At 33.8% G+C, this 13,361-nt stretch overlaps 1 protein-coding gene across 1 annotated transcript in view; it reads left to right on the top strand.

Moving 5' to 3' along the window:
• Positions 1-12,225, top strand: part of LOC149803933 (protocadherin Fat 4-like) — a 67,042-nt gene extending 54,817 nt beyond the window's left edge. The window contains exons 12-13 of the mRNA XM_089954018.1: positions 2,486-2,834; positions 7,237-12,225. Coding sequence (XP_089810144.1) covers positions 2,486-2,834; positions 7,237-7,337 — 450 coding nt within the window. The 3' untranslated portion in view covers positions 7,338-12,225. The remainder of the gene's footprint in view (positions 1-2,485; positions 2,835-7,236) is intronic.
• The last annotated feature ends 1,136 nt before the right edge of the window (positions 12,226-13,361 follow it).

The raw sequence follows: 13,361 nt of genomic DNA on the forward strand, positions 1-13,361 counted from the left end.
CATTCAGTCTGCTTCATCTATCAAAAAACAAAAAAATTACTCATTTAATTAATAATAAAAAATTACTCATTTAATTAATAATAAAAAATTACTCATTTAATTAATAATAAAAAATTACTCATTTAATTCCATAACATTCCCCTGAAAAATAATAACTTCCTTTTTTTTTAATTTAAATTTTTTTATAAATTAGAAAAATGATACCTTCATGTATATAGAAAAATCATACATACATTTACATGATGTATGATTCTGAACCTACCTCAGTTCAATTTAATTGCTTGATGAAAATTGTACGATTTGATATGTGATTTTCACCTCATGGGAAAATTTAATTAATATGCACTTCTATCAATATAATTCTTTTAAAATTTTCATGAAACAGTTTTAAAAAAAACAACCTCTTGAGTGAAATGTTCCATTAAAGGTGTCCATGTCTTCTTTTAACTTCCAGTTAGCTTTGCAGACAGATAATATGGTTTCATTGTTCACCCGTCATTAGCTGATATTATCATTATTGATCATAGAACGTTATCCGAGTAGTATTTATTGTACTCCCAATCATGTAATGTTGTTTTAATGTCAGAAGACTGTCCACATAAAGCACTGATGTGTAAATTATACCACTGCATCCTTTGGGACTTTATGCCTAATTTGAAGACATCGTGTCTAATTTGCAGACATCGTGTCTAATTTGCAGACATCGTGTCTAATTTGCAGACATCATGTCTAATTTGCAGACATCGTGTCTAATTTGCAGACATCATGTCTAATTTGCAGACATCATGTCTAATTTGCGGGCTTCTTTTTGTCTTCGTTGTCATCACTATGACCATATTATAGCAATAACAATAAAATCCAAAACAATTATCCCATACTAGTGTTATAGATAAAGACAAAAATGTAATTCATCCCAGGCATTATGGATTAATTCCTGTACTTTATTCCTATTAACCTCATTATTATTATTATTATTTTTATTTTTATTATTATTATCATTATTATTACACAATTTTGATCATGATTTCTTATGAACAATAAAATTGTTAAACTTTAATAATACTTGTACATGAATATTTTATCCAAGCATGCAAAGATGAGTTATGCTTATCCAATGTTACAAGTTGGTATTCAATGTTACAAGTTGGTAGCCACTGTTACAAGCTGGTATCCAATGTTACAAGTTGGTATCCAATGTCACAAGTTGGTATCCAGTGGTATCCAATGTTACAAGTTGGTATCCAATGCTACAAGTTGGTATTCAATGTTACAAGTTTGTATCCAATGTTACAAGTTGGTATCCAATGCTACAAGTTGGTATCCGATGTTACAAGTTGGTATTCAATGTTACAAGTTGGTATTCAATGTTACAAGTTGGTATTCAATGTTAAAAGTTGGTATCCAATGTTACAAGTTGGTATTCGATGGAATATTGTGGACATTCTTGTCAAAAATATGAACTGTCAGCATTTCCCCTTGATCATTTGACTCATGAATAAGAATCATTAATTTTTTATTGCGGCACATGTCTGTGACTTTCTCATCCCAATAAGGACTGAAAACTTGGGTCATAATGTGAGTAGTTTTTGTCCGTGAGAACTTTTATGCAATTTCCAAGTCTGGAAACATTATTTCGACTAGATGAGAAACATGATCTGATATTGAAATGGAAGATTATGTTCAGCTATAAAGTTGGCAGAAAGTGTCTCGGTGCACCTGTCCACTTATTCCATGAATATGGATTTCATTGATGGCATATTTCTTGTCTTGGTTAATATGTTTTTATAGGCTGGGGTTTCTTAATGATGAATGATGCCATTCTTGCCACTATAATGGACTTTAATTTCAGCATTACCAGAAGAGGAAAATGCATATTCATGTCCCAATTGAGACCTGTGGAAATTGTTATTTACGGTCTCAATCGAATATATTATCAATGATGATTTTATTCTTTGAAACTTCACTGATCTTGTTCTGCTCTTTGTCCTATCTTTTTATTTATTTTTTTCAAATTTAATTTTAAACTTCATATCAAAATATTAACCAGAATTTGCATATTGTTATTTGGTTGATTATAGTACACTGGTTCATAATAACATCTAAATAAATTAAATTCTTAATATTAACAAGAGTGAAAGGTATATGATTTTGACTCCTATCAGATGAGGGAAATACAATATTTTTAAAAAATATTCTTCTATCTTACAAACATTAGTAATAATTTATTTGCTTTTGTTTTACCATATTACCTTAAGTAACATGCAGTTCATTGAATGCATTGAAATTCATGGCCAAGATAGCTATATTTAATCATTACAAAGAAGCTACACTGTAAACAAGTCTGAGAATGAGGTCCAATATTAGCCAATCAAAAATGAGCTTTCAAAAGTACTGTCATTTGTGATTGGTCAAAACAAAATTTCTGACTCGGGCTCAAAATTTGTATGATTGGCACAACTCTACTGATATGGATTTATTTTCACAGAATAGTAAAGTACAGCCAATGACAATGGAGAATGAGGACCCCTGGAAAAATTATCCTAGAAGAAAACTACAATCTCAGACTCAAGGAAAATCTGAAAATCAGCACCCAAAAAAACCACTCAAGGAGGAGTATGGAGGCAACAGCAACACACCATCGGAACAATACTCTCCACCACCATCATATTGGAATACATATAGCAGGCAACCACTCATTGCTCACATGTTGCCACAACAGGTACCATCCACACAAGTATCACCTAGGCAAGAAATACCAGGAACACCGTTACCGCAGGATAAACAGAAATATGTCATTATAAACCGAGAGTTTGATGGGAGAGCAATAGATCCAGGTAAACAACTTATAAATCTAAATATAATCAACAATAACAAGATACATTGTTTTAATCATTGCTGTGTTACATAATGCAAAAAGGAAGTAACTTTAGGCCTATTATTGTACACAATGTAATTTATTTATTTTATTGTACATAGTGTAGATTAGGTACATCATGGAATATTAGATCCATTATTGTATACAGGTTAGATTATGGTACATCATGGAATATTGGACCCATTATTGTACACAGTGTAGATTAGGTACATCATGGAATATTGGACCCATTATTGTATACAGTGTAGATTAGGTACATCATGGAATATTAGACCCATTATTGTATACAGTGTCAGTTAGGTACATCATGGAATAATAGACCCATTATTGTATGCAGTGTCAATTAGGTACATCATGGAATAATAGACCCATTATTGTATACAGTGTCAATTAGGTACATCATGGAATATTAGACCCATTATTGTATACAGTGTAGATTAGGTACATCATGGAATAATAGACCCATTATTGTATACAGTGTCAGTTAGGTACATCATGGAATAATAGACCCATTATTGTATACAGTGTCAATTAGGTACATCATGGAATAATAGACCCATTATTGTATACAGTGTCAATTAGGTACATCATGGAATATTAGACCCATTATTGTATACAGTGTCAATTAGGTACATCACGGAATATTATACCTTTTTTGTACACAGTGTAAATTAGGTACATGACGGAATATTATACCCTTTTTGTACACAGTGTCAATTAGTACATCATGGAATATTAGACCCATTATTGTATACAGTGTCAATTAGGTACATCATGGAATATTATACTATTTTTAGTACATGACAATATATTATTTACTCAGCTAACAAACATTGACTATCTCATTTCATGAACTGTTCAGTACTTAACACAATAGATAGTAAAAGAGTATGGTACCTGTAAGGTGAAATTTTGGATAATCATGAAAAGAATTGAAATGTACACTCCTAGCTTACTCCAAAACGCATGGTATACAGTTCAAACATCTTGATTTGGTGGGGGGGGGGGGACAAATCAGTAAGCTCCAATATCAAAGATGGTATTAAAAATTACAATAACTAGGTAAAATACTAAGGATATATCTTGACAATGTACTGTCCATCAAGGATATGTCCTTACAATGCACTGTCCATCAAGGATATGTCATGACAATGCACTGTCCATCAAGGATATGTCTTGACAATGCACTTTACATCAGGATATGTCTTGACAGTGTACTGTCCATCAAGGATATGTCTTGACAATGCACTGACCATATGGACACCACTTGGTAATGCACTGTTCATCAGGGATATGTCTTGACAATGCACTGTCAATCAAGGTTGCCTTGACAATGCATTGTCTATAAGGACACCACTAAACAATGCACTGTCCATCAAGGATATGTCTTGACAATGCACTATCCATAAGGACACAACTTTACAATGTGCTGTCCGTCAAGGATATGTCTTAACAGTGCACTGTCCATAAGGACACCACTTTATGCTGCACTGTCCATCATGGATATATCTTAACAATGTAATGTCCATAAGGACACAACTTTACAATGTGCTGTCCATCAAGGATATGTCTTAACAATGCACTATCCATAAGGACACCACTTCACAATGCGCTGTCCATCAAGGATGTGTCTTGACAATGCACTGTCCATCATGGATATGTCTTAACAATACACTGTCTATAAGGACACCACTTGACAATGCACTGTCCATAAGAACACCACTTGACAATGCACTGTCCATTTGGACACCACTTGACAATGCACTGTCCATCAAGGATATGTCTTAAGAATACACTGTCTGTAAGGACACCACTTGACAATGCACTGTCCATAAGAACACCACTTGACAATGCACTGTCCATAAGGACACCACTTGACAATGCACTGTCCATAAGAACACCACTTGACAATGCATTGTCCATCAAGAATATGTCTTAAGAATACACTGTCTGTAAGGACACCACTTGACAATGCACTGTCCATAAGAACACGACTTGACAATGCACTGTCCATAAGGACACCACTTGACAATGCACTGTCCATAAGAACACCACTTGACAATGTGCTGTCCATCATGGATATGTCTTGACAATGCCCTGACCATAAGGACACCACTTGATAATGCACTGTCCATAAGGACAACACTTGACAATGCATTGTCCATCAAGGATGTCTTAACAATGCACTGTCTATAAGGACACCACTTGACAATGCACTGTCCATAAGGACACCACTTGACAATGCATTGTCCATCAAGGATGTCTTAACAATGCACTGTCTATAAGGACACCACTTGACAATGCACTGTCCATAAGGACACCACTTGACAATGCATTGTCCATCATAAATATGTCTTAACAATGCACAGTCCATAAGGACACCACTTGACAATGCACTGTCCATAAGAACACCACTTGACAATTAATTGGCCATCATATATATGTCTTAACAATGCCCTGACCATAAGGACACCACCTGACAATGCACTGTCCATAAGGACACCATTTGACAATGCACTGTCCATAAGGACACCATTTGACAATGCACTGTCTATAAGGACACCACTTGACAATGTACTGTCCATAATGACTCCACTTGACAATGCACTGTCCATAAGAACACCACTTGACAATTAATTGTCCATCATATATATGTCTAAACAACGCCCTGACCATAAGGACATCACTTGACAATGCACTGTCCATAAGGACACCATTTGACAATGCACTGTCTATAAGGACACCACTTGACAATGCACTGTCCATAAGGACACCACTTGACAATGCACTGTCCATCAAGGATGTCTTAACAATGCACTGTCTATAAGGACACCACTTGACATTACATTGTCCATCATGGATATATCTTAACAATGTATTGTCCATAAGGACACAACTTTACAATGCGCTGTCCATCAAGGATATGTCTTAACAATGCACTGTCTATAAGGACACCACTTTACAATGCACTGTCTTATAAGATCACCACTTGACAATGCACTATCCATAAGGACTCCACTTGACAATGCACTGTTCATCAAGGATATGTCTTGACAGTGCACTGTCCATAAGGACACCACTTGACAATGCATTGTCCATCATGGACATATCTTAACAATGCACTGTCCATAAGGACACAACTTTACAATGCACTGTCCATCATGGATATGTCTTGACAATGCACTGTCCATAAGGACACCACTTGACAATGCACTGTCCATAAGAATACCACTTGACAATGCGCTGTCCATCATGGATATGTCTTGACAATGCCCTGACCATAAGGACACCACTTGACAATGCACTGCCCATAAGGACACCACTTGACAATGCATTGTCCATCAAGGATGTCTTAACAATGCACTGTCTATAAGGACACCACTTGACAATGTACTGTCCATAAGGACACCACTTGACAATGCAGTGTCCATAAGAATATGTCTTGACAATGTTCTTTCCATAAAGACATAACTTGACAGTGCACCAGATAAATTACTCCCTCATTAAAAAGCTTGGAGTCATTAAAGTGGACTCCCTTAAAAGTGAGGTTACCTTAAATTGAGGTATTTATTACATAATGCTACTTTATTAAGTAATGAAATAGAATCCATTACAGTACCCACTTTATAATATCTTGACTTATAATGAGGGATTCCTGTTTAGCAAATGGCCATATTTTGGCTTGATACAATTCATTAGGACTGATAACGTTGTGTTGATCAACTTCATATATATGACTATTTACACAGTTGAAGCTTCATCACAGCATTCTAAAGAAAACATTTTCTCAAAGCAAGTGAATGACATATTTCATCAAGTGGGTGAAACATTTGGCATTGTCACAAGTTGTGAAGCCATGAGTGAATGCTTAAATTTTTCACCCACATGGTAAAATATATCCATTATTCACTCAGAGTAAGCAAATTTTCTTTTTATTTTATGCTTGAACATATGGGTTAGCAATATGTGTAACAGATTGAAGTTGTAGATTTCTTTCTGTATCCCACACACAAATGTCAGCAGTTTACTGTTTGTGTTCCTCTGTATATATTTGCACAAAAAATATCAGCAGTAACATAAGTTTCCTTCCCAATTCAAGGTAAAACAGGAACAACACAAAAATGAAGAACAAAATATATGTACATTGTGGGATTCAGTTCCTCTAGGTCCAAGGTAGCCATATTACCATTAGATCATGCGAGCATAAAAAAATAGTTCAGATTTCTTAGTCATAATGTTATCAATGCAGCAGTAAAAAAAATATATATATCTTGTATTTAACTCAAAAATTATTTTTGTTGGAAAATCCAGTAATTCATAGTTTAGTATAAAGTAAACTAATTTGCATTATATTTCTGCAGCTACTGGAAGGTTGTATGAATACAACACAAAGACCAATGAGAGACGATGGATATCAACACCAGATGGAAAGGAAGTCAAGCTTGCTTCTCAAACATCATGAGCACAGTGATATTATGGGATTTAGGTCGGTGTGTAGTAAATGAGGAGAAGGTACAAAATTACAAAAAGATGGGTTTTTTTTAATATGGGTTGATGTTTTTCAGTGTATAGATAACGAGGGCTATTGTTGCCTTAAAAATTTTTGTGTATTTGTATATCTGTATAAACTAATTTTTATTGGAAGATGTTTTCTTTTACAGTATTATTCAACCTTTGATACATCTAGCTCTAGATATAGTTAATTTTTGTTAAACTTTTAAAAACTATGACTAGAAATTTATTTTAACTCAGATTTGATAAAAGATTTAATTTTTGAAGGTATATTTATTTATGTGGTAAGTTTACATATATACACCTACATACTCAGATTTAGAAGGGAATTACTCCTGGTCATATTACTGACTTGTAAACAATCACAAATTTTAGGCAAGTTAGTAGGTGTATTATATAAACTCAATTTACTGTGTTGTACATAACTTCTCTTTATGCTTGAAATGCATTAAATGAAAATTTTTAAAATGGACAAAAATTACATCACATTTTCAAAAGTAAACCAGCAACATTTGTTTTCTCTTTATTAGCTTTGATAGAATTTGTAAATTCCAGATATTTATGCCCACACTGTATGCAAGGCATGTACTCTTGATTTGGTCATGTCTGTCTCTCTGTCTATTCATGCATGTTTGTCTCTCATGAGAACCTTTGCTAACAAGTTTGCCTGGTCCATCCATATATACCTTTGTCTCTCATGAGAATCTTCCTAACAAGATTTCCTGCTCCACCCATTTATACATTTGTCTCATGAGAATCTTCCTAACAAGTTTGCCTGGTCCACCCATATATACCTTTGTCTCTCATGAGAACCTTGCTAACAAGATTTTCTGGTCCACCCATATATACCTTTGTCTCTCATGAGAACCTTGCTAACAAGATTTCCTGGTCCACCCATATATACATTTGTCTCTCATGAGAATTTTGCTAACAAGTTTGCCTGGTCCATCCATATATACATTTGTCTCTCATGAAAACCTTGCTAACAAGATTTCCTGGTCCATCCATATATATATATATATATATATATGTTTGTCTCTTTTGAGAACATGGGACCGCAGTGTGGGCATAAATGTTACACAAACAACAATCTGGTTTATCTTGTTTAATTTACTTTTTCACCATTTATCTTTTTATCTTGTAAGAGAAGATATTTCTTTTTATTTGGAACAATTTATCCTCCTGAGAATTTTAGAAACTGTTTTACCTTATATAACATCACTCATTCACAATTGGAATTTACAACTCCTTAATAGCTATTGAACAGAAATCAACCAACAGAAATCAACCAACAGAAATCAACCAAATTTCAAAGAAGCTCTTTCGGTTTTGTTCAGACTTCAATCAAATTTAATATGATTCTGTTCTGTTCATTTCATGAAATTGAGTATCTGATTACATGATAAAAGTATGATGCTGTGATATTCACATATGAGACAAATCTGTGAAATTATAATATTCACATATGAGACAAATCTATGAAATTTTAATATTCACATATGAGACAAATCTATGAAATTGTAATGTTCACATATGAGATGAACTGATGATATTGTAATATTCACATATGAGACAAATCTATGTTATTGTATTATTCACATATGAGACAAATCTATGATATTGTAATGTTCACATATGAGATGAATCTTCAAAATTGTAATATTTGCAATTAAGATGAATCTATGAAATTTATATGTTCACAAAATGTAGGAATATATGAAAATGGTCATCAATAGATACATAGATATGTCTCTTGTTTCATTTTTACAACCTTTTTAAGATCTTTGGCATTTACCTATTCTTTTCTATAGATTTAGAAAATTTTATCTTCCTAGCTTGATGGGGGGGGGAGTTCACTTATATCTTTAAGAATTAACATTTCAACAGTATGATATAGTCAGTATTGTGCTGATGTGCAATTAAGCTCTATTCATATGCATACTCATTCACTTGTTTTCCTGTTAGTGTATCTTACTGTACTATTGTATGGCTTTATTTGTACCCTATTCATATGCACACTCATTCACTTGTTTTCTTGTTAGTGTATCTTACTGTACCATTGTATGGCTTTATTTGTACCCTATTCATATGCACATTCATTCACTTGTTTTCCTGTTAGTGTATCTTACTGTACCATTGTATGGCTTTATTTGTACCCTATTCATATGCACATTCATTCACTTGTTTTCCTGTTAGTGTATCTTACTGTACCATTGTGTGGCTTTATTTGTTGTTATCACCAAGTATGTATTCCTCCTTCCCCCCCCCACCCCATAAAACAAACACAAACATAACTTTCTCAAAGAAACAGAAACTTCAAAAATTATTGAAGACACCTCACATTTTTTTACTAATCTGAAAAGTGTTAGTAAGTTAACTTTAATTGGTAATCATGTCAGTTGATTGTCTCATCAAGAATATTTTGAGGTAAAGGAGTTTTTATGTAATATAATTACAGAATACATTACAGAATTGTTACTATGGTACTCTGCACTGTTTGATGTGTCTTCATGTCTTGTTTTCACACACTTAGTTCTTGATGTTAATTTTGCTATTATATTAAATTGCTAACTAACTTACCATTTATTTACTTTTTATGTATGTGAAAATCCATCAGAAACTTTTATATAATATTCACATTTGTAGAATGTTGCATATTTATGTACTTTCAAAAACATGGACTAAATGTAACCTTTCTTTATGTTTACTTCATCATACAACAAAGTTAAGCTGTGGATTGAGATATATACTAACTGTAACACTGTGAATATTTCAAAGATATATAATAACTGTAACACTGTGGATATTTCAGAGATATATAATAACTGTAACACTGTGGATATTTCAGAGATATATAATAACTGTAACACTGTGGATATTTCAGAGATATATAATAACTGTAACACTGGATATTTCAGAGATATATAATAACTGTAACACTGTGAATATTTCAGAGATATATAATAACTGTTAACACTGTGAATATTTCAGAGATATATAATAACTGTAACACTGTGGATATTTCAGAGATATATAATAACTGTAACACTGTGAATATTTCAGAGATATATAATAACTGTAACACTGTGGATATTTCAGAGATATATAATAACTGTAACACTGGATATTTCAGAGATATATAATAACTGTAACACTGTGGATATTTCAGAGATATATAATAACTGTAACACTGTGGATATTTCAGAGATATATAATAACTGTAACACTGTGGATATTTCAGAGATATATAATAACTGTAACACTGTGGATATTTCAGAGATATATAATAACTGTAACACTGTGGATATTTCAGAGATATATAATAACTGTAACACTGGATATTTCAGAGATATATAATAACTGTAACACTGTGAATATTTCAGAGATATATAATAACTGTAACACTGTGAATATTTCAGAGATATATAATAACTGTAACTGTGAATATTTCAGAGATATATAATAACTGTAACACTGTAAATATTTCAGAGATATATAATAACTGTAACACTGTGGATATTTCAGAGATATATAATAACTGTAACACTGTGAATATTTCAGAGATATATAATAACTGTAACACTGTGGATATTTCAGAGATATATTAATAATTGTAACACTGGATATTTTAGAGATATATTATAAACTGGATATTTTAGAGATATATTATAACTGTAACATGAGATCTTTACAATACATAATAATCAGTGATGTTTCTATACCAGAGTCTTCATAATACACTACAAGTAATGTTGTTAAATAATAGTTTGACATCAGGGTTGCATTCAATCTCCATTTGAAATAATTAAAAGCTTATTCCACATATCTGTTGCCAAGGAAACTGTTGCTGTTAGACCTTGTTTGTAAACACTGTATACCTGTGTTGTCCTGAACTTTTATATAATATTTTTCATGTTTGTTGTTATTGACTGCATGTACGTATATCACTTTTCTACAATTCTTGATTTTGAGAAACTTATTTGCACACACGCATACATGCACACACCTGTAAATGTAGGTGCAAAATCATTTAATAACTTTACAAAGTTAGATGAATTAAAAAAAGCAAAAATGGTATCAAAAGTATAAAGGAAATTATAAATATGAACAAGACTGTGAAAAAGGATTGAAGTTTGAGATGGAAGATGACATTTCTGGTATCGGAGAGAATTGAGTTACTATAAATATACTTAAAAATATATACATGTATTGTTTAAAGAATGCTTGATCAGTTTTCCTAGGGCTTTTGTTATGTAAAAGTTTTAAAGAATTTCATGATGGATTAAATCCTAGTGGGAAGGTATTATGGAATTTTTTAATGACAAACCAGGTGAATGAGCATGCAGTTTTACTGTGTATGATGACAATTCTGAAACAGTAGCTGCAGCAGTGAATGTGTTCAGGAATGACTCTTCCCCTCCCACTCAGTTCAACTAAATGGCCTAGGAGAATTTAATTTATATAGTCTCAGGGGACTTAATCCATATAAATTGAAGTTGAAAGATCCAACAGGAAAAACAAGTCATCACTCTGCAAGCCAGTCTGATGTTTTCACTGTGATATTAGCTATATTCTGCAAAAACATAAGATGATGGTTCTGTGTATGCACCTCTCACTTTATTATTAGATATACAATTTCTGTGATATGATTTTATCTCAAGTTACTTAAACATTATTAATATGATATTTCCTTCTTTTTCTTTTTTCTTATTTTTTACTTTGATTTTATTAAATTCAATTTTTATAGTTGTGCATTTTTTTAAATTATTTTCATTCCCTACCCTGACAATTTGACGTAAATTTTATTTTCATGCCCTTCCTGACAATGGTATGTAAATGATGATCATGCCCTACCCTGACATGGGTAGGTAAATGTTCATGCCCTACCCTGACATGGGTAGGTAAATGTTCATGTCCTACCCTGACACAGTTAGGTAAATGTTCATATCCTACCCTGACACAGGTAGGTAAATGTCCATGCCCTACCCTGAGACAGGTAGGTAAATGTTCATGTCCTACCCTGAGACAGGTAGGTAAATGTTCATGTCCATCCCTGACACAGGTAGGTAAATGTTCATATCCTACCCTGACACAGGTATGTAAATGTTCATGTCCTACCCTGACACAGGTAGGATAATGTTCATGCCCTACCCTGAGACAGGTAGATAAATGTTCATGCCCTACCCTGAGACAGGTAGATAAATGTTCATACCCTACCCTGAGACAGGTGGATAAATGTTCATGCCCTACCCTGACACTGGTAGATACATTTTCAAGCCCTACCCTGACTTGGGTGGGTAAATGTTCATACCCTTCCCTGACTTGGATGGGTAAATGTTCATACCCTTCCCTGACTTGGGTAGGTAAATGTTCATACCCTTCCCTGACTTGGTATATGTTCATGCCCTTCCCTGACTTGGGTAGGTAAATGTTCATGCCCTTCCCTGACTTGGGTGGGTAAATGTTCATACCCTTCCCTGACAGAGGTAGGTAAATGTTCATGCCCTTCCCTGACTTGGGTTGGTAAATGTTCATGCCCTTCCCTGACTTGGGTAGGTAAATGTTCATGCCCTTCTCTGATTTGGGTAGGTAAATGTTCATACCCTTCCCTGACTTTGGTGGGTAAATGTTCATGCCCTTCCCTGACTTGGATTGGTAAATGTTCATGCCCTACCCTGGCACTGGTATATACATTTTCACGCCCTTCCCTGACTTGGGTAGGTAAATGTTTATGCCCTTCCCTGACTTGGGTAGGTAAATGTTCATCCCCTTCCCTGACTTGGGTAGGTAAATGTTCATGCCCTTCCCTGACTTGGGTAGGTAAATGTTTATGCCCTTCCCTGACTTGGGTAGGTAAATGTTCATGCCCTACCCTGACTTGGGTAGGTAAATGTTCATGCCCTTCCCTGACTTGGGTAGGTAAATGTTCATGCCCTTCCCTGACTTGGGTAGGTAAATGTTCATGTCCTACCCT

This window comes from Sinohyriopsis cumingii, chromosome 3 (assembly GCF_028554795.1).
Source record: "Sinohyriopsis cumingii isolate HCF-2022 chromosome 3, ASM2855479v2, whole genome shotgun sequence".
Lineage (NCBI taxonomy): Eukaryota > Metazoa > Mollusca > Bivalvia > Unionida > Unionidae > Sinohyriopsis > Sinohyriopsis cumingii.